The 22,218-nt window shown below is 46.1% G+C and overlaps 1 protein-coding gene across 5 annotated transcripts in view; it reads left to right on the top strand.

The window, feature by feature from the left end:
• Positions 1 to 567: 567 nt before the first annotated feature.
• The window catches only part of PDSS1 (decaprenyl diphosphate synthase subunit 1), a 47,818-nt gene continuing 26,167 nt past the window's right edge, over positions 568 to 22,218 (top strand). For all 5 annotated transcript variants that reach the window (XR_001881646.1, XR_001881648.1, XR_001881647.1 and 2 more), the window contains exons 1-5: positions 568 to 982; positions 5,214 to 5,246; positions 7,480 to 7,544; positions 8,088 to 8,196; positions 12,865 to 12,995. Coding sequence is in view for 2 of the 5 variants with exons in the window: in XM_017852999.1 (XP_017708488.1) it covers positions 854 to 982; positions 5,214 to 5,246; positions 7,480 to 7,544; positions 8,088 to 8,196; positions 12,865 to 12,995 (467 nt within the window). In the remaining 3 variants the exon portion in view is untranslated. The remainder of the gene's footprint in view (positions 983 to 5,213; positions 5,247 to 7,479; positions 7,545 to 8,087; positions 8,197 to 12,864; positions 12,996 to 22,218) is intronic.

Below are 22,218 nucleotides of genomic sequence, written 5' to 3'. Positions count from 1 at the left end.
AACACGCTATCTCTTAGCACCAGTAGATCTGGCCTTAGAGCTAAGGAAAAAACGTATTTCTAACCCATGAGGGGTACTAATCCTGTGCAGACTCCAGTATCTCCCGGGCTGGGTACACGCAGGTTCACACCCATGTGTGAGCAAGATTGCCAAACTATACCTACAAGGCGTTCCGAGGAGAGTCCAAAAGTCAAGAGACTGGGCTAATTTAGCTCCTATTTCACAACAGCCCTGATCGTGGTCAACACGTTCCTAGGAAGATGCGATGGGCTGGAACTTCCTTCAAGAACAGATTGCAAAGGCAGCCGACCACAGCGTGGCAGGTCACTGCCAAGGGAAGCAGTAGGAAGCACTGCCAGGGAAACCATCGCCTCTGGCTTAGGCTGCGGAGCGGGAACCCGATTCTCTGAGTTATGTTTCTGCCTAAACACGCAGAACAAGACTTAGTGACTGCAAGAGTCGCGCGCGGTGCTATTTCTTGCTAATGAAAGGTCCCCACAGGGACATTTTTCTATGACTGGAGGCGTGGCCAGCCCCCCTGCACGGCTTCCGGGAAGGGGTGGGGATAGGAGGCTCGCCCCGGGGAAGGTCACGCTCGGGGTCCCCAGACCCGGTCTACGCGCGCCCCTGCCCCGCCGCCTCCCGGGAGCGGCCGGGGTCCCCGCTGGCTGCGGAGTGGCAGGTACTCGAGGTCCCGGCGGTGGCAGCCGGGCCATACGCGGGGAGGAGCGAACTGCGAGCCCGGGTGTGGCCGAAGCGCTTCCTGTGCCAGGTTTCCGGCTCCGGGTCCCTGGAGGAGGATCGCGGGCCAGAGGCGGAGCCGCCGTCCTGCCGCGACTTTCAGACTCCGACCATGGCCTCGCGCTGGTGGCGGTGGCTGCGCGGCTGCTCCTGGAGGCCGGCGGCGCGGAGGCCCGGGCCCGGCTTCCCTGGCCTTGCGGGACCGCCGGGGCCGCCAGCAGCTGCCGACGCCCACGCGCAGGTGAGGTTGGGAGGCGCGCGCCCGGCGGGGCTCAGAGGTCACGGCTCCAATGACAGCGGCGGGCGGAATGAATGGGAGCAGGGAGCACGTGCATCGCGACACGGGGGCGCACGGGGTAGCTCCGGGGTGGTACTCCAGAGCGGAGGGGTGCCCGCGGTGGGACGGAGCCGAGCGTTGGATTGAAGTAGGGGCGCCCTACACGGGGGTGCAGAAAGCGATGTCTTGGGGATCCCAGGAGCCTTTGGGGCAGTGGAAAAAGCGGTGGTAGCCGGGTCCTGGGGGAAGCGCGGGAGCGATCAGATTGACCGCTGCGATATGGACAAGGTTAAGCCTGGAGAGCGGCTGCAGCTATTTACTTTCGAGTTGGGGGAAGACAGATCTTGTCTGAAATTTTAGAGCCAAAGGTGCTCAGAGCTCTCTCCGAGAAACGGAGGATCAAATCGGCCTCGGAATAGTCCGAAAAGGTCTTGTGGAGAATGCAGGGCTGGTGCTAGGGTGGACCGGACCTTAGGTGTCCAGCAGTGGCTTCGGGAGGAGAGCATACCTGGATGGGGCTGGAATGGCACTGGAAGGAGAAAGGCCCGAGGCTGTCAGGAGGAGAGAACCCCTGGAGTCATCTAAAGTCAGAATCTCAGCGACAGCCCATTCTTTCAGGGTCTCCTCTGCTGCCTTTGGGTTCCAATCTCCCTTTTCTCCGCTTCTGATCAGTTTAGCCCCTGTGAGCCCTTCTGCACTTTATAATGATTCTCAGTGTGGCATGGGGTAGGCCCATGCTGTTAGCATAACTGTGCAAAATCTATGGACTCACTGTTATTTAAGTTTATTTGAATTTAGTACTTTTTAAATTCAGATTTTGTGTCCGTGTTCTCATCAAACATAATTTCCCAGTATGAAATATATAACACTTATAAATATCTACTTTGTACCAAATGGATGCATATCACAAATTATCCAAAACGAGGCTTGCGCCAGGTGCAGTGGCTCACACCTGTAATCCCAGCGCTTTGGGAGGCTGAGGTGGAAGAATCGGTTGAGGCCAGGAGTTTGGGACCAACCTAGGCAACATGGCGAGACTCTGTCTCTACAAAAAATAGAAAAAAATCACCAAGTGTGGTGGTGCATGCCTGTAGTCCTAGCTACTCAGGAGCCTGAGGGAGGAGGATCGTTGGATTTCAGGAGTTCAAGATTACAGTGAGCTATTTATTATGATAGTGCCAATGCACTCCAGCCTGGGCAACAGTGTGAGACCCTATCTCTGAAAAATCAAAAGCAAAAAAGACATTTGGAGACCAAATGGCAGCTGGGCAACTAGACAAGGCTAGACAGTAAAGAGAACAGAATGGGGGGGTGAGGGGCACGTGGGAAAAGAGGCTTAAAGGAGGAAGGTAGGCTTTGCTGGGATCCATTTCAGGGCTGTTCTCTCCAGACTTCAGACATTTCTAGTTCCACAGATGAGGCCAGTAGTTGAAGAGATGGGTATATCCACCCTCTTATGCCACTACATGCTTTTGTTGTTGTTGTTGTTGTTTTTTGTTTTGACACAGAGTCTCACTCTGTCTCCCAGGCTGGAGTGCAGTGGCGGAATCTCGGCTCACTGCAACCTCCACCTCCCAGGTTCAAGCAATTCTCCTGCCTCAGACTCCCAAGTAGCTGGGATTACAGGCCTACACCACTACGCCCAGCTAATTTTTGTATTTTTAGTAGAGTTGGGGTTTCACTGTGTTGCCCAGGCTGGTCTGGAACTCCTGACCTCAAGTGATCCACCCCCCTCAGCCTCCCAAAGTGCTGGTATTATAGGCATGAGCCACCACACCTGGCCTGACACTTCTTTTGAAAAAAATTTCATGCCCACCAAGCAACCTTAGCCAGGGAAGGTGTGCTTTTCTGGAGAGAATATGCTTTATGGCTTCCCTGTCCACCCGAATGATGACAAGGAGGGATTGTGTGGACTCGTGATGCCAAGACCATGTATTTCTGATGTGTGTGTGTCAGTGATGCTTTTCACTGTACGTTAATATGTTAGCATTCTGGTGTCTGCCTCAAGCATGTGTGTTTTGGTTTCTTCAGGGCCTGATAGTCCTTGGGGACACAGAACTACAGTAACTAAGCCACAGGGACAAATAGCAGCAATAATTAAGCCAAGTCTTGCTCTCCACCAGAGCTACTACCTCCTAATGGTTGTACATTTTCCTGACTTCACTAGTAGTGTGAACAAATATTGCAATAGGATAAAAACCAGTGTGCATGTGATCATGCCAAATCACTTCTCAGTATATCTTTGATTTTTTTTTTTAATTTTTTTTTTAGGGATGGGGACTTTCTGTGTTGGCCAGGTTGGTCTTGAACTCTTGGACTCAAGTAATCCCCCATGCTTGAGGATTGGCACACGGCTAGGTCTTTGTTTCTTACCTAGCACTTTCTCTTTGGCTGAGTGTGGTGACTCATGCCTGTAATCCCAACACTTTGGGAGGTCGAGACAGGAGAATCGCTTTTGCTCAAGAGTTCCAGACCAGCCTGGGCAACTTAGTGAGACCTTCTGATATGGTTTGGCTCTGTGTCCCCACCCACATCTGTCTCGAATTGTAATCCCCAATTATAACTGGGGACCAGGGAGGGTCAAGGGAGAGACCAGGTAGAGGTAATTGGATCATGGGGGTGGATTTCCCCATGCTGTTCTCATGATAGGGAGTTCTCACAAGATCTGATGGTTTTATAAGTGTTTGGTAGTTCCTCTTGTGTTCATTCTCTCTCCCGCCGCCTTGTGAAGAAGGTGCTTGTTTCTCCTCCTTCCCCATGATTATAAGTTTCTGAGGCCTCCCCAGCCATCCAGAACTGTGAGTCAATTAAACCTCTTTCCTATAATTATAAATTGCCCAGTCATGGGTAATTTCTTTATAGCAGTGTGAGAACAGACCAATACAGATAATTGGTACCAAAGTAGTCAGCATTGATATAAGATACCTGAGAATGTGGAAATTACTTTGGAACTGGGTAGCAAGCAGAGGTTGGAATAGTTTGGAGGGCTCAGAAGAAGAAAGGAAGATGTAGGAAAGTTTAGAACTTTCTAGAGACTTGTTGAATGGCTTTGACCAAAATGCTGAAAGTGATATGGACAATGAAGTCCAGGCTGAGGTGGTCTCAGATGGAGTTGAGGAACTTCCTGGGAATTGGGCAAAGGTCACTCTTGCTATGCTTTAGCAAAGAGACTGGCGGCATTTTGCCCCACCCTAGAGGTCTGTGGAACTTTGAGCTTTAGAGAGACGATCTGAAATTGGAACTTAAATTTAAAGGGGAAGCAGAGCATAAAAGTTTAAAGATGTGATAGAAAAGAATTTTCCGGGGAGAAATTCAAGCTGGCTGCAGAAATTTGCATAAGTAACAAGGAGCCCAATGTTAATAGCCAAGAGAATGGGGAAAATGTCTCCAGGGCACGGCAGAGACCTTCTCTGCAGCCCCTCCCATCACAGGCCAGGAAGCCTAGGAGGGAGAAATGGATTCATGGGCTGGGCCCAGGGCTCTGCTGCTCTGTGCAGTATCAGCCTTGGGACTTGGTGCCCTGCTTCCCGGCTGTAGCTAAAAGGGGCCAAGGTACAGCTTGGGCCATTGCTTCAGAGGGTATAAGCCCCAAGCCTTGGTGGCTTCCATGTGCTGTTGAGCCTGCAGGTGCACAGCAGACAACAATTTGGGAACTTCTGCCTAGATTTCAGAGGATGTATGGAAACGCCTCAATGCCCAGGCAGAAGTCTGCTGAAGGGGGAGAACCCTCTTAGAGAACCTCTGCTAGGACAGTGCAGAAGGGAAATGTGGGGTTGCTGCCCCCACACAGAGTTCCCGCTGGGGCACTGCCTAATGGAGCTGTGAAAGGAGGGCCACCATCCTCTACACCCCAGAACGGTAGATCTACCAACAGTTTCCACTGTGCACCTGGAAAAGCTGCAGGCACTCAGTGCCAGTCCATGAGAATAGTGGTGGGGGTTGAACCCTGCAAAGCCACAGAGGCAGTGCTACCCAAGTTCTTGGGAGCCCACCCTTTGCATCAGTGTGACCTAGATGTGAGTCAAAGATCATTTTGGAGCTTTAAGTAATGACTGCCCTGCTGGGTTTGGACTTGCATGAGGCCTGTAAGCCCCTTTGTTTTGGCCAGTTTCTACCATTTGGGATGGGAACATTTAACTAATGCCTGTACCCCCATTGTATCTTGGATGTAACTAACTTGTTTTTGATTTTACAGGTTCATAGGTGGAAGGGACTTGACTTGTCTCAGGTAAGACTTTGGACTTGGACTTTTGAGTTAAATGCTAGAATGAGTTAAGACTTTCGGAGACTGTTGGGAAGGAATGATTGCTTTTGAAAAGTGAGGATATGAGATTTGGGAGGAGCAAGGGGCAAAATGATACGGTTGGTTCTGTGTCTCTACCCAAATCTCATCTCGAATTTTAATCCCCATGTGTCAAGGGAGGGCCTGTGTGGAGGCAGTTGGATCGTAGGGGCAGATTCCCCCATGCTGTTCTTGTTACAGTGAATTCTTATGAGATCTGACGGTTTTATGAGTGATTGGTAGTTCCTCCCGTGTTCATTCTCCTTCCTGCTGCCTAGTGAGAAGGTGCCTTGCTTTCCCTTTTCCTTCTGCCATGACTGTAAGTTTCTTGAGGCCTCCCCAGCCGTTTAGAACTGTGAGTCAATTACACCTCTTTCTTTTATAAATTACCCAGTCTTGGGTATTTCTTTATAGCAATGTGAAAATGTACTGATACACCTCGTGTCTACTAAAAATTTTAAAAATCAGCTAGGCGTTGTGGCATGTTCCTGTAGTCCCAGCTACTCAGGAGGCTGAGGTGGGAGGATAGCTTGAGCCCAGGAGATTGAGGCTGCAGTGAACTATGATTGCACCACTACACTCCAGCCTGGAAAAATAAAATAAAAGTAAATTCATGAGAGGCAAGGTTGACTTTCAGAGAGTGTATGAGGGAAAGGTAAGGAACAAAATCGGAATTAGAAAATGACTGTTGCCCTTCTCTTTTCATACTTCACTGCTTTTCTGAGCACTTCTAACCTCACATTGGAAAACTGCTCTAAAGTACCTTTAAAGCAGAAAATAGTAGCTTGATTGAATAGATACTGTATTAAATGTATACTGTGTACTAGGCTCAGAGCTAAGAGCTTTATATATGCTCTCTGAATTAATCTCCACCTGTCTCCATGAGTGGGTATTATCAGAAAGACGTCACAAAGTAACACAGATGTTGAGATTTGAACCGAGATCTGTCTTCCAAAGTCCATGCTACTAATAAATTTTAGGCCACTTGGTGGTGAAAAGCGCCCCCTGTACTAATTAGCTATGTAATTTTAATCCTTCAACCCAGATTAGAGTTCTCTAACTGAATAACTAAAAAGTTATTCAGTTAGAATAGTTCAGTTAGTTATTATAACTAATCATAGTTATTTGGTCAAGTGCAGTGACTCACACCTGTAATTCCAGCACTTGGGGAGGCCATGGCAGGAGGATCACTTTTGCTCAGGATTTCTAATAATAATAACTATTACTAGAGACCTGATAATAATTATTAAGTCTCTTACTGAAGAATTTTTACTCTTCCATTAAGATGCCCTTATTTATAAGTATTGTAATAAAATAATGAACTCATATGAATTAATTACCCAGGTAGACTGAAAGACATAGGTTGTCATATAAAGCATGAGGAAGGATTGTCACTTTGTTTTCTTGTTACATTGTAATTGCCTGGGACATCATGAAAGTTCTTACTGGTTTAATGAATACCTAATGCTGCCAGGGAAAGAATGAAACTCAGACTAACTACTTTGCTGCCTGGCGAAGTCAACCTTCATTGTCATTGTAATATGGCTAGAGTGATACGTGTTCATTAGAGAAGAATCAGAAAATATCTACCAAAAGAAGGAATAAAACAAAACACCCCCACAATCCAATTCATTCCAGAATAACTACTTCTAACACCCTGGTTTATGTGCTTTCAAACTCTGTTCTCCCATGTGTAATATCAAAATGTCCTGAGGTGGGTTGGTTTTTTTTGACAATATTTATCCAAAAGTACATTTCCAAAGTATGTTGAGGAATAGGAACTTAAAATAGACAGTGTTTGTATAAATACAAATTCCTTCCTTGCTATTGAAATCTTTTTCCTCTGACCAATCTTAGTTAAATGGAAGGAAATTGTTTTAAAACTACTTTTCAGGTCTGGAAAGATAGATATGAATATGGAAATTGACTTTCTTTGGGGGAAGGGATGGACTGAAGATGGTTTTTATTTTCTCCTTTTTTCTTATTTATGTTTTCTGCAATGACAAGTATTTTGTAATAACAAAAGGAAACTTTTAAAATTATTCTTTCTCTAAAGTTTGCAATCTGCCTATAAATGGGTGATTAGAAGATAAAGATTATAATTATGGGGGTGTTATCATCCAATGTTACAGTGTTTCAGGAATATTCTTACAAATTTCTTGACATTTTTATTTTATAGATACCCTATATTAATCTTGTGAAGCATTTAACATCTGCCTGTCCAAATGTATATAGTATATCACGGTAAGTTTACAGTCCATACTGCAACTACTAAACTTATCCATTTTTTAATTTATTGTTATTAAAAATTTTTTTTAATAGCAATGGGGAGCTCACTATGTTGCCCAGGCTGGTCTTGAACTGCTGGCCTCAAGCGATCCTCCCACCCTCAGCTTCCCAAAGTGCTGGGATTGCAGACATAAGCACCCAGCCTAAAATTGTTAATTATATTGCCTGTAAATTTCTATTCTAAATTGTAGATCTCTGCCTATTCAAAAAACAGGAATGTAATAAGGTTTGAGCTCAAAGCAGAACACAATGAACATAGTTTAGTTTATCTTTGAATTTTTGGGTTCTCAAGGTCCTATTTATAAAAGTGATCTATTGATCTGTCATTTAGCAAGAACAGAATTCTGTATGTTTTTCCAAATTATAATGACCTTTTCAGATTCATGATGAATTTCTAGCAAGTATTTGGGCTGAATTTTCCATATCTGAGTCTACTAAGTATATATGTATATAAAACTTACTTGAAAATGAAGTCATGTGCATTTTTGCATGTCCCAGGTTTCATCACACAACCCCGGACAGTAAAACACACAGTGGTGAAAAATACACCGATCCTTTCAAACTCGGTTGGAGAGACTTGAAAGGTCTGTATGAGGACATTAGAAAGGTGAGTTTTTTATTCTGCTGTGATGTAATGTTTTAGCTTACCAAAACTTACTCAAATTTTATTTTACTTTTTATTATAATAATAATTTGTTTTTTTTTTTTTGAGATGGAGTTTCACTGTGTCACCCAGGTTTGAGTGCAGTGGTGCAATCTAAGCTCACTGCAACCCTTGCCTCCAGGGTTCATGCAATTCTCCTGCCTCAGCCTCCTCAGTAGCTGAGAGTATAGGCGTGCACCATCACGCCTGGGTAATTTTTGTATTTTTAGTGGAGATGGGGTTTTGCCATGTTGGCCAGGCTGGTCTTGAACTCCTGACCTCAGGTGAGCTATCCGCCTTGGCCTTCCAAAGTGCTGGGATTACAAAAAAAAAATGCACGTTTTCAGATCTGTACAGTGCAGTTTGCAGTCTTGATTCATGTATAGTTAAGTTTCAAATGTTTCTTGAGCAAGAACCACATGTGACCCAGTGCCAGGCAATATGTATTAATATCCATAAAGAGGTTATGGCAGGATTGTGAACCTGAAGAAAAAAAATGGTCCAGGTAGCTCATGTTTGTCCAATGAGTTATCCCACCTTTCCTCTTAAAACCCACCACCTCCCAGTGACTCCAGCTGTCTCTTCCTTATCTAATTCTGAATGTCATTGCCAGTCTGCCCCAAATATGGCTTTCTTCATTCAACTCTTTTTCCTGAAAACTTTCAGTAGTTCCCAACCTCACGTGGTTGGGCACGGTGGCTGCTGCCTGTAATCCCACCAATTTAGGAGGCCAAAGCCAGAGGACTGCTTAAGCCCAGGAGTTTGAGGCTGCAGTGAGCCATGATCCCACCATTGCACTCCAGCCTGAGTGACAGAGCAAGACATTTTTTCTGTCTTTAGAAAAAAATTGGCTGGGCACGGTGGCTCACACCTATAATCCTAGCACTTTGGGAGGCTGGGATCACTTGAGGTCAGGAGTTCAAGTGCCTGGCCAACATGGTGAAACTCTATCTCTACTAAAAATACAAAAATTAGCTGGGTGTGGTGGCATGCGCCTGTAATCCCCGCTACTTGGGAGGCTGAAGCAGGAGAATTGCTTGAACCCAGGGGGTGGAAACTCCATCTCTACTAAAATACAAAAATTAGCTGGGGGTGGTGGCATGCGCCTGTAATCCCAGCTACTTGGGTGGCTGAAGCAGAAGAATTGCATGAACCCAGGAGGTGGAGGTTGCAGTGAGCTGAGATCTCGCCACTGCACTCCAGCCTGGGTAACAGAGCAAGACTCCGCCTCAAAAAATAAATAAATACATAAATAAATAAAAGAATAAAATGCTTCCCAGAAATGTCTGTATGCCCCCCTCAGCTTGCTCACCCTTTACAAGTCCCCACTTTTCTCCTTTCCTCCTCAAGTCCCCAGTACACTGATGACTGTCATATTCTGATGACAACATCACTTCCTGTTTCACAGACAGTAGGGGCTGTGGAAGAAGAACTCCTTCAGCTCCTATTCTGTCGCAATTGGCCAGCTTGCCTGCGCCTTCTTTGGCGATTGCCTGCTCTCCTCCCACCCATGGAAGTCATGTCCCTTCCCTCTCTAGGGGCAGTCCCTTAGCCACTTCCCCAGTTCCTTAGGAACTTCCCCAGACATGGCCTCCCCTCTGTCTGCAAACTTTCATTGGCATGTTCTCTTCTATATCCATTGGGTGTTCAGTTTCTTCACCTGCATTTTTAAAAGGCCCATCCACTGACCCAGTGCTTCACTCCCTCCCTTCCGTCACAGAATCTCCTGCCCTCTGCCTCTGTCCAGTGCCTTCAGTTTCCCTCCACTATTGCACTGGGCCCCCCTTTCCAGCCTCTCCTCTGAAGCTGGTTTTGCTTGAGTCACTGATAGCTTCCCTGTGCTCAATCCAATGGATGTGTTACCAGCAGCAAATCTGTACAGGTTTGCAGCAACCTCAGTTCTTGCCTCCTTAGAAGACAGAATTCGACTGAGGGACCTAAGGCAGAAGGAGAGACCAGAGGCAAGTTTTAGAGCAGGAGAGGAAAGTGTAGAGCAGGAAGGGAAGGAAGTAAAGTACACTTGGAAGAGGGCCAAGCTGGTGACCTGAGAGATCAAGTGTGTGGTTTGAGGTTGGAATTTGGGTTTCAGATGTTGGCATACTTCCAGGGACTTGCATCCCGTCTCCCCGGATTCTTCTCTTGGGATGGGCTGCCCGCATGCGCAGTGACCCGCCAGTGTTCCCGAGGGGAGCGTGCTGTGTGGTTACCGGAGTTTTGCGCATGCTCACTTGAGGCATTCTTCCCATACCAGTCCCAGTGTTCCTAGAAGGACATATACCAGTTAAGCTCTGCCATTTTGCCTCTTAGTGTGCATGGTTGAGCTGACTCACCCAACTCCTGAGATCTTATTGGGAAGCTGATCACCAGTTTCAGGTTTTTCTATCTATGGAGAGACTGCCGTCCCTTGGCACCAGCTGTGACCAATTAGTATTTTAGAGACACAGTTAACAACTGCCTGACCATCACCTGATGGTCGCCTGACCTTCCTGTTGTGGGTGGGGGAGCCCCCCCTGCCCTGCTCATACCTGACTAGCTGCCTACTGTAGCAGACACTTCCTGGTTTTCTGACCATTGAGCACTATTGACTGTAAGTCCTCCTTGAAACATGCTTCCCTTCACGCTGCACTTTCTTCCTCCTCCTTGTCCCGAGAATGTTCTTCAGTTTATCACCTCCACCTCACTTCCTTTCATTCTGCCATTCCCTGGGGTTCCATGGGCCCCCTCCTCTCTCTATTCTTTATATACGCGTGTCCATACTTACATCTCCCAAATAATATCACTACTCCAGGTTGAATCACATCTCCCACAGCCAGGTAGCTCACTGCTCACTGAGAACGCCATGGGGCGGCCATGACGGTCTCAGACTTAACTCAGCTGAGACTCTACTTTTCCCCCACGAGTTGTTTGTTCTGCTGTTTTCCTGTTCCTTGGAGAATCTGGGAAGAACCCAGGACTTGTCCCTCTCCTTCCCCTCCATGTGCTTCTAGTCTTTCCTTTGTCAGTCCCCACTGCCACAGGCCAGGCAATTCCATGCTCCTAGTCCTTTCATTTGTGCTCTTCTCTTTCCTGTCTCAGCTTCCAAGGTGACGGCTTACCTGGCTGACAGCACCGCACCCATCACACTGTGTTGTGTCAACGGCAGTGATCGTCTTACTTCTCCCCATCTAGACCCTTAGCTCCTTGTAGGCAAGGCTTGTCTTACCTTTTTGACCTCTGTGTCTGTTACAGTGCCTGGCACTAGGTCGGTAATTTACTGAATTAACGATGGGCCCACTTTGTTGTGTTCACCTGTGCTGGGCTGAGGGTTCATTGGCTCCCACTGTGTCCGGGGGATAAACTCTGACTTAGTCAAGCATGTCCTGGAGTGACAGATACAAGCGACACATACCTGTCAGCTGGAAGGCTCTCGCCCTCTTTGTGAATCAGAACCTTGTTTAGGCTTCTGATCCCACATTAAAGCCCATCTCCTCCATGAAATACTCGGTTTTTCTAGCCTATACTGATCTCTTCCTTCCCTGAACTTTTAATGTGTTTAATGTATAGCACTGTTCATGCTACCACTGGATTCGTCATTGATTGTTTCATATTTGCAAAATGTTTCTCCAGTTCAATTGTAGGCTCCTTATAATCAGGCAGCCCATGCCTTATATGGGCTCTATGTGCTTACATGGGCCTCTATGAACCCTCAAAATGTCATTTGCCAAGTAAAGGCCAAGCCAGATGGACTGAGCCCTGCTTCTCCTTGGCTGTGACCTTACTATCTTCCTGCCCCTCATAAACAGCTTTGCCCTGAGGAGTTTGAGGCTGCAGTGAGTTATGATCGTGCCACTGCCCTGAGGCCTGGGTGACAGAGCAAGACCTTGTCTCTAAAACATTAAAAAATTTAAACAACGTTGCTACCCTACCCAGGACACCGACACCCCCGACCTGCTTCACAGGCTCCCGACGGCCACTGGCTTCCACCTTCCCCATCTTTCTCCTCCCACCTCCGTCTTTCAAGCTGCAAACCAGCCCCTGTTCCTTTCGCTGTCCGCCTGTCAATGAGCCCAGAGTCCCTTAGCCACCTAGTGCTTTCTTCCCTCTCTTGCTGTCTCTTGGAGTCTTCTGGTGTCTGATGCTATCAGCAGGGGCAGGTGGCAGTATCTGTTCTACCACTCAGGCCACTTGGGGCTGATCCAGGCGTTGTTTATGTTCTAGCCTGCAGGACAGCCAGGTGGATGGCACTGCAGCGTGGGAGCCTTGCCCACAGAGTGTTGAATTTCTCAATTGAAATGAATACACTTAAATCAAACCAAAGTTTTGTAGAAGAAATCTTGGCCAGCCACAGTGGCTCATGCCTATAATCCCAACACTTTGGGAGGCTGAGGCGGGTGGATCACCTGACGTCAGGATTTTGAGACCAGCCTGGCCAACATGGTGAAACCCTGTTGTGGTGGATAATCTCAGCTACTTGGGAGGCTGAGGCAGGAGAATCGCATGAACCTGGGAGGCGGAGATTGCAGTGAGCTGAGATTGCGCCATTGCACTCCAGTCTGGGCAACAAGAGCGAAACTCCATCTCAAAAAAAAAAGAATCCTGTTGGCTTTCTGTGCAGTTTTGATGCCATTGTGACACAGAGAAACTGTATTTCAGGAACTGCTCATATCAACATCAGAACTTAAGGAAATGTCTGAGTACTACTTTGATGGAAAAGGGAAAGCCTTTCGACCAATTATTGTGGCGCTAATGGCCCGAGCATGCAATATTCATCATAACAACTCCCGGTGAGCTCTTCTGTTCATTCCTTTTTTGTTTTTATATTTGGGAAGTCTTTCTTCCCAAGGTTACTGTTTCTTTCCCATTTGAGAATTAGCATATACCTGCTGGGCGCGGTGGCTCACGCCTATAATCCCAGCATTTTGGGAGGCCGAGGTGGGCAGATCATGAGAGCAGGAGTTTGAGACCAGCCTGGCCAACGTGGTGAGATTCCCGTCTCTACTGAAAATACAAAAAAAATTAGCGGGGCGTGGTGTCGGGTGCCTGTAATCCCAGCTGCTTGGGAGGCTGAGACAGGAGAATCGTTTGAACCTGGGAGGCGGAGCTTGCAGTGAGCTGAGATCACACCATTGCTCTCCAGCCTGGGCGACAGAGTGAGACTCTTGTCTTAAAAAAAAAAAAAGTGACACGTACCTAAAAATTCACTTTGTGATGTTTAGATTCTGACTTTAAGTCACTAAAGTCACTCTGGAATCTAGTGTGGCATCTTTTTTTAAAGGAACTTTTAATGCTCATGAAAGAAAACTTTAGCTGCAAATTAACATTTTAAAAAATTTCAGAGCCAAATTTGGGTTTCTTGTTAGGAAGCAAAAAATATAATACTAGGACAGGTGAATACATTTAATCGTTATACACAGGAAACAAAGATTGATTGCTCTAAAGTGATAAGTGCACCATTATGCTGGGCAGCAAACGCACACGCTGGGGTGGCAGCCTTCTGTGACCTTCTGAATTGTACAGAAGCGAAATCATCTTTAAAGAAGACATTTTGAGCCTGGACGAGGTGGCTTATACCTGTAATCTCAGCACTTTGGGAGGCCACGGCAGGAGGATCGCTTGAGCCCAGGAGTTTAAGACCAGCCTGAGCATCACAGCAAGACCCTGTCTCTACGAAAAATTTTAAATTAGCCAGGCATGGTGGCATATGCCTGTAGTCCCAGCTACTCGGGAGGCTGAGGCAGGAGGATTGCTTGCGTGCAGGAGTTGGAGGCTGCAGTGAGCCATGCTTGCACCAGTACACTCCAGCCTGGGTGACAGAGCAAGACCCTGTCTCCAAAAAGAAAGACTTTTTTTGGTTATTGGTCCTCAACTCTTACGTTTTGAATATATATAAAAGTTGTAAATATTAAAAAAACCTGCAATGTTTCAATGTAAAGGAAATCTTAAAAGGTAAAAGCCTTTCCCTAGTATCTGGCCTGGCAGTCGCCTCCTTCTCTCTTCCCGTCCATTCTGTATTTGGTTATTCAAGATAGTAACGTATAATTTTGTGTTCAGCTTTGTTTGCTTACCATTATATTTTAAACTCTTTCGCACATTGCTGAAATGTCTTTGTAATTAGGCCAGGTGTGGTGGCTCACACCTGTAATCCCAGCACTTTGGGAGGCCAAGGCAGGTGGATCACTTGAGGTCAGAAGTTCGAGACCAGTCTGGCCAACATGGTGAAACCCATCTCTACTAAAAATACAAACATTAGCTGGGCGTGATAGTGCCCAGTAGTCCCAGCTACTCGGGAGGCTGAGGCAGAAGAATTGCTTGAACCTAGGAGGCGGAGGTTGCAGTGAGCCGAGATTGCACCACTGCACTCCAGCCTGGGCAACAGAGCTAGACTCAAAAAAAAAAAAAAAAACAAGAAAAGTATAGGAGTTGATTCCTTTGCAGACAGAATCAGCCTCATCCTGGCATGGAGGGTGCTGAAGAAGGTGCACACGCCACGGTCACAAGCCCTGCCAGGGGCCCTCTTGCTCTCACTGAGTGTTCTTGTGCCTGTGACCTTGCACTCATGCATGAAATGTGACCATCTGCTCATCAACAATCTCCACCTTAGTGAGCTGCTCCTTACGTGTAGACTGGGTACTTCAAAGATCCATTTTAATTAGTGATTACGGAATATCCACAAGCTGCCTATCTCTAGGTGAAAGACAAAGCCATGTCCTTTGGTAGCAACCTGCCCTTGCGCCTAACAGCAGCAGCAGTGGCTGGCTCAATGACGCAGAACACACACAGAAACCAGGAATGGTTCTAGAGTTGTTAGTGGCCTGACCTTTGAAATCACTGGAGCCAGTCAGTGCTAAATGGCTGTTTTGTTACAGTCTTTCCAGGGATAAGCTTTGTTAATTTCCTTAGTTTTTACGGTGCTGTAAAAGTTACCTCCTCTGAATACAGGATTGTTATCACACCTGGACTCTCAACCTGTTCTCTAATGTGAAAACTGTGTCTTATAATTTGACCCTCTAAACATCTAGTTCAGCTTTGAAAACTGGACTAATGTAATTCAATGCCATTGACTATCTGCAAAATTGTTATCAACAGATCTCTGTGCAGCACAATTTGGGTAGTCTGTTATCCTGATTGCTGGCAATGATATTCACTTCCTAGAGCTAAAAGAGTTTCACACAGGAATGGATGGTGCCAAGATCCAGGTGCCATTGATAACAGTGTCTTCAATGAGGCTGCTGAGCAGGCTAGGTTTGGCTTGTCTGAGAAACATGCAGACACCATAACTATGCTGCATTCAGTGAGTGAAGCAATTTTAGAGAAATCCATTTATCATAAAGTTTTTTTTTTTTTTTGAGACAGAGTCTCACCCAGACTGGAGCACAGTGGCGCGATCTCGGCTCACTGCAGCCTAAACCTCCTGGGTTCAAGCGATTCTCCTGCCTCAGCCTCCTGAGTAGCTGGGATTATAGGCGTGTGCCACCACGACTGGCTAATTTTGTATTTTTTGTAGAGACGGGGTTTCACCGTGTTGGCCAGGCTGGTCTCAAACTCCTGACCTCAGGTAATCCACCCACCTCGGCCTCCCAAAGTGCTGAGATTACAGGCGTGAGCCACTGTGCCTAGCCCATAAAGCTCTTTTTTGATCTGGGTTCTTTAATAAAATGAGCTTGTGTTTTGCTGAGCTTGTTGCAAGTTACGTTCTCCAGGAGGCAGACTCTGAGATGAAGTTTAAAGAACAGGATGTTTATTCGGGATTATCCCTTGGGGTTACTGACACCTGAGGGTGGGGAGAGGAAACGGGACTGGGGAGCAGGAGAAGCTGAGCTGCAATCAACAGCCTGAAACGCCCTCTAGGGTGTGCAGGTAGAATGGCCCTTCATCTCTCAGTCCTCGAATGTGGGCTGCCTCCCGAAGGCGCACAGCCTATGGTGAGAGGACTCTTTGTAGCCGAGGCAATCCTTGAAGAGGCTAAGGAATGAAGGCCAACAGGTACCAACCATACCTGGGGTACAGCAGCTGGGGCAGAGTCGTACACTCACAGGGGGTCTGGGGGCATGTCTCAGAATCCATCACAACTCTGTTTTCTGGACATGTCAAGTCTAAGTCATCTGGACTCAGTCTCAAAAAAAAAGTTTTGAAAATAATGAAATGTCTTCACAATTACATTATATAATCTATTGATGGAAATTCCAGTAGACTGTAATGTACTAATACATTTCCCTAGTGTTGAACATTTGTATTATATTTCCCCTTCTCAGTAGATATTTAAGGAATGCCTTAGATTTGTCAGCACTGAATTTAATGACGCTGTAAGGATGAGTGTCAGATATTGCTTCTTAGTGGCTGCTCACCTCTGCCCACAGCTTTCTCTGCCCTGCTGCTGGTCCTGCCTTGTCCAGCACATTGTCCATGCCCAGGGCTGGCTGCCACTTTAGCTGGGCCTTTCAGAGAGCTCACAGTATATTTGTAGCAAACAGTGAAATCTCTGGCATTGACCTTTAACTGTCATCAGGATCACTTTCACTTTACCGGAAGCAGAGCAGCAAAAACGCTCCCTCTGAAGCAGACTTGAAATAACATCTCCTGTGGTCCAGAGCGGAGTTCCTCAGCCTCGAGACTGTTGAGATTGTGGGCCACATTGTTCTTTATTGGGGGTCGGTGGGGCTGCCATGTGCATTACAGGATGTTTAGCAGCATCGCTGGCTCTGCTAGATGCCCCTGAGTTGGTAACAATCAGAAATGCCTCCAGACACTACCAAATGTCCCACGGTCCCACACAGCACAGAATCACCCCTGGTTGAGAATCACTGGCCTAGAGAATGTGTTTATCTTTTTACTTTCCCTCTTAATTCATAATACACTTCATTGCTCTCAGAAATAAACATGGGAAGGAAATTTTTTTTTAAGTACTATCACCCACTGTCCCCATAATTGGAAGTTTTTCGTTTTCTTTTTTTTTTTTTGAGATGGAATCTCGCTCTGTCGCCCAGGCTGGAGTGCAGTTGCACAATCCCAGCTCATTGCAACTTCCACCTCCCGGGTTCAGGCAATTCTCTTGCCTCAGCCTCCCAAGTAGCTGGGATTACAGATGCACGCTACCACACCTAGCCAATTTTGTGTTTTTTAGTAGAGATAGGGTTTTGCCATGTTGGCCAGGCTGATCTCAAACACCTGGCCTCAGGTGATCCACCGGCCTTGGCCTCCCAAAGTGCTGGGATTACAGGTGTGAGCCACCGTGCCCGGCCAATTGGAAGTTTTTTCAGTCTGCCTTATGGAAACTGTATAAATTGTTAGTTGCAGAAAACATGGGAGAATATAACAAAAGCCATTGCTAGTTTAAGTAGTAAGTTCACTACTGCCCTCTCCAGGGGATGTCTGAACTGCAGCCTCATTCTCCCTGTGAGTGATTGGAGCAGGGCTTAGGAAAGTCACAGTGCAGAGACAGTGTCCAGCATGGGAACAAGTCACGGTTTTGGCGTGGGTTTGGGTAGTACAGTACCTTAGCAATTGCTCTCCAAGCCCCAACTTCCTGACAATACTTGCTTTCTGCGGACTCTTCTGGATCAGGCACTTAAAGGACTAAATATGTAAGTATTATTTCCATGCCACTTAAGAAGAAGGGACAAGGCTTCTGGAGAGCTGGGCCATTTGTGATTTTGCTTTTGCTGAGAAAGGCTTAGGAAAGTAGGAGGAAACGGCAACTAAAGATTCAGGAGCAGCATCATCTATGTTCAGTGCCAGCAGAGGCCCCTCCAGCCTCAGTGGCCCCAGATCAGTGAACCTGACAGGCTCGCTTGTTGGTGATGTCATAATTGAGGGAGACCGCTTTAAACCTTTGACAATCAAAGTTTAATGGCTCCTAGGAGGCTTATCAGATACTGTGTCTTTTTTTTTTGCTTCTGAGATATATATTAAATTGGGGATTTCTTGCCAGGTGCAGTGGCTCACACCTGTAATCCCAGCACTTTGGGAGGCTGAGGCAGGTGGGTCACGAGGTCAGGAGATAAGACCATCCTGGCTAACACGGTAAAACCCCATCTCTACTAAAAATACAAAAAAATTAGCTGGGCCTGGTGGCATGCACCTGTAGTCCCAGCTACTCTGGAGGCTGAGGCAGGAGAATCGCTTGAACCCGGGAGGTGGAGGTTGTAGTGAGCCAAGATCACGCGATTGCACTCCAGCCTGGCAGCAGAGCGAGACTCCGTCTCAAAAAAACAAAAACAAAACAAAACAAATGAGGGATTTTTAAAACAAAACTTTGGAGGGGATTTTAGTAAACGATAGGAGGTATATCTTAAGAAACAGCAAGAGGGAGAAACTACTACTTACTGATTTTTATATTTTCCTTTATTAAGCTTTTCAGTTGTCCATTAAATGTTCCCTGCTAGATTACGGGGAGTTCTTAACTTGAGATTCAGGGGAGTTGTGGGGTATCTGTAAACCACTTGACGTTGTATGCAGTATTTTGTGTATATTTGGATTTTTCTGGGGAAGGGTTTCTATGGCTTATAGTTTATTCTCAAAGGGAAGTAGGGCCCTGAAAAGCTCAGGACCCCGTGTTTGTTTTCTTTCTGAATCTTGCTAACCATGGTGTCTGGGTAGAGAAAGTAGGAATCCACAAAATAGGTAATTCAGACTTGACACGTCCAGAAAACAGAGTTGATACCAATTTTGCAAACAGTCAATGGCATTGAATTACATTAGTCCAGTTTTCAAAGCTGAACTAGATGTTTAGAGGGTCAAATTATAAGACACAGTTTTCACATTAGAGAACAGGTTGAGAGTCCAGGTGTGATAACAATCCTGTATTCAGAGGAGGTGACTTTTATAGCACCGTAAAAACTAAGGAAATTACCAAAGCTTATCCCTGGAAAGACTGTAACAAAACAGCCATTTAGCACTGACTGGCTCCAGTGATCCCAAAGGTCAGGCCACTAACAACTCTAGAACCGTTCCTGGTTTCTGTGTGTGTTCTGCGTCATTGAGCCAGCCACTGCTGCTGCTGTTAGGCAAGCAGGTTGCTACCAAAGGACATGGCTTTGTCTTTCACCTAGGAGAAGGCACTTTGGATATGTCCGTAATCACTATTAAAATGGATCTTTGAAGTACAGTCTACAGTAAGGGACACTCACTAAGGTGGAGATTTTGATGAGCAGATGGTCATCATTTCATGCATGAGTGCAAGGTCAAGCACAAGAACCTCAGTGAGAGCAAGAGGGCTGCAGGGCTTGTGACCGTGGTGTGTGCACCTTCTTCAGCACCCTCCATGCCAGGATGAGGCTGATTCTGTCTGCGAAGGAATCAACTCCTATACTTTTCTTATTGTTGTTTTTTTGAGTCTAGCTCTGTTGCCCAGGCTGGAGTGCAGTGGTGCAATCTCGGCTCACTGCAACCTCCGCCTCCCAGGTTCAAGCAATTCTTCTGCCTCAGCCTCCTGAGTAGCTGGAATTACAGGCGCGCACCATCACTCCCAGCTAATGTTAGTATTTTTAGTAGAGACGGGGTTTCATCATGTTGGCCGGGCTGGTCTTGAACTCCTGACCTCAAGTGATCCACCTGTCTCCCCTTCCCAAAGGGCTGGGATTACAGGCATGAGCCACCGCGCCTGGGCACTCCTACACTTTCCTTGCCCATGCCCAGTTTGAAAGAACTGAATGCTGGTTAGTCCATAGTACCCTGGACCCTGTAGAGAAGGCTCTGCACAGAGCAACCTGGATAAGTTGTAGATCCAGATATCGTCATAGGGGTCTCTCTCCACATATCCCAAGATTCAGAAGCTCTTGTAAGTGCTGCTTCAGTAGCAAGCAAATAAGCAAGAGCGTGGGCCCCACACCATTTATGATGCAACTTTGCAGACATCCATTGTATCCACAACTAAATCCGAAAATATTCAAGTGTTGCTGCTTTTAGATACCAATTATTTTCTCTTGACATTAAAATGCTAACAAATCTATGACTGTTATGATCAAGTTAAAACAATTCCCACTGAAGAGAGACAGATTTTACTCTGAGCCTTACGTGTTTCTTTAGGTTTAGAAGGTGAATGAGCAGTGGCTGGGGAGGATGGCCTTGAAGTTGGAGCTCACAGGCTTCCTCCCTGCAGGGCCATTCCTTAGATTGGAGGCGCCCTTGATACGAATCCCTCCCTACACACGGGGGTTTACTTGCAATTTAAGACTTCACATTTTATATTTAATATGAACAGGGAAAATATATTTTGTAAAACTGCATGTAAATCTCGTAAAGGATTCACAGGTAGGGTCATTATATTATTCTATCTATTTTTAGGTATGTTTGAAACTCTTCATTATTAAAAAAAATTTTTTTTGGCCGGGTACAGTGGCTCACGTAATCCCAGCACTCTGGGAGGCCAAGGCAGGTGGATCATGTGAGGTCATGAGTTTGAGACCTGCCTTGCCAACATGGCAAAACCCCGTCTCCACTAAAAATACAAAAATTAGCTGGACATGGTGGCACACGCCTGTAATCTCAGCTACCTGGGAGGCTGAGGCAGAAGAATGACTAAAATTAAGGAGGCGGAGGTTGTAGTGACTCAAGATCGCGCTCCTGCGCCCTACCTAGCCTGGGGGAAAGAGCGAGATGCCATCTCAAAAAAAAATGATGATAATTTTTTAAATCTAATGAAGCGGGGAAGAAAAGTCCTGAGAGGCATGCTGAATCGTAGCATACTCTTGCGGGTGTGAAGTACAGAGGACGCAGCCAACTCTCAAGACCAAGGGCCTCGTTTTCCATGCTACCTTGCCTGTCACCTCTCCCAGATCCTGGGAAAATGTGACCACTATTTCACAGTAGGAAGTAGAAACGGTGCCCAGTTTTTTGAAGGCTTGATTCAGTGTGGCATTTTGGAGATGTCGTCTTAAGGACAGTGTGAGGCTTTTCTGTAATCTGTGCATTTTGGTCATGTGTCCCACCCTCATGTTATGGATAAGCCGTGGCAGCATTTTCCAGATTTAAGCTGACACACACTAAAGCCAACCTGTATAAAAAAATACATCAAGTAAAACTATGGAGCATCTGAAATACGATGTATAGTCTATGTGGAGACTGTGTTACAGTACCAGATAACATTCCAGTTTCATCCTGATTTCATCAGTCAACAATTTAGCCATGCAAAATGACATTTTTAATTCTATTTTCTAAATTATTTATTATTATTTTTTGTGGAGACAGAGTCTCACTCTACCCCCAGGGCTGGTGCAGTCTCGGCTCACTGCAACCTCCACCTCCCAGGTTCAAGCGATTCTCCTGCCTCAGCCTCCCAAGTAGCTGGGATTACAGGCACCCACTACCACGCCCGGCTAATTTTTGTATTTTTAGTAGAGACGTGGTTTCACCGTGTTGGCCAGGCTGGTCTCGAACTCCTGACCTCAGGTGATCCTCCCACCTCAGCTTCCCAAAGAGCTGGGATTACAGGCGCGAGCCACCGCGCCAGGCACAAAATGACACTTTTAGATGGGTATGTAGTGGTCTATGAAATTTCAAAATATTTTACGAAACCTTTGTTGTAATAATAGCTTCAGATTTACCAAAACAACTCTAGTATCTTGGTGAGTGCTGCCAATTTCATTGCAGCTTCTCAGCAGGAGCCCTGTCTGCTGATGCAATTTATGATAATGAAGTGGTGCCCAACTTCTGAATGCATGAGAAAGGCTAGACCTTACCTGTTGTTTTAAGGTAAGGTCTACTACTAACTAATAGGAGGTGTCTAATTTATTAGACTGAAATTCACTTGTAAAAATATTCTTAAAAATAGCCTTTATATTAAAAAAAAAAAAACCTGTAAATCTCTATATCTTTCCCTGTGCTTTCAGCTCAAAGAAGATAGGGCCTAGTAAATTTACCTGAAAAATATTTAAGTATTCTAATGTAAAAACTGGATCTCACTGAGGGATTCAGGTGGCTTAAAAGTCACCTGAACCTCTATTTTCTCATTTACTGAAGTGGTTTATTGGGGTTTTTGGTTTTTTCTTTTTTCTTTTTTTTTTTTTTTTT

The sequence above is a fragment of the Rhinopithecus bieti genome, unplaced genomic scaffold (assembly GCF_001698545.2).
Source record: "Rhinopithecus bieti isolate Rb0 unplaced genomic scaffold, ASM169854v2 scaffold_36166, whole genome shotgun sequence".
Lineage (NCBI taxonomy): Eukaryota > Metazoa > Chordata > Mammalia > Primates > Cercopithecidae > Rhinopithecus > Rhinopithecus bieti.
This window is presented reverse-complemented; position numbering and strand designations above follow the sequence as displayed.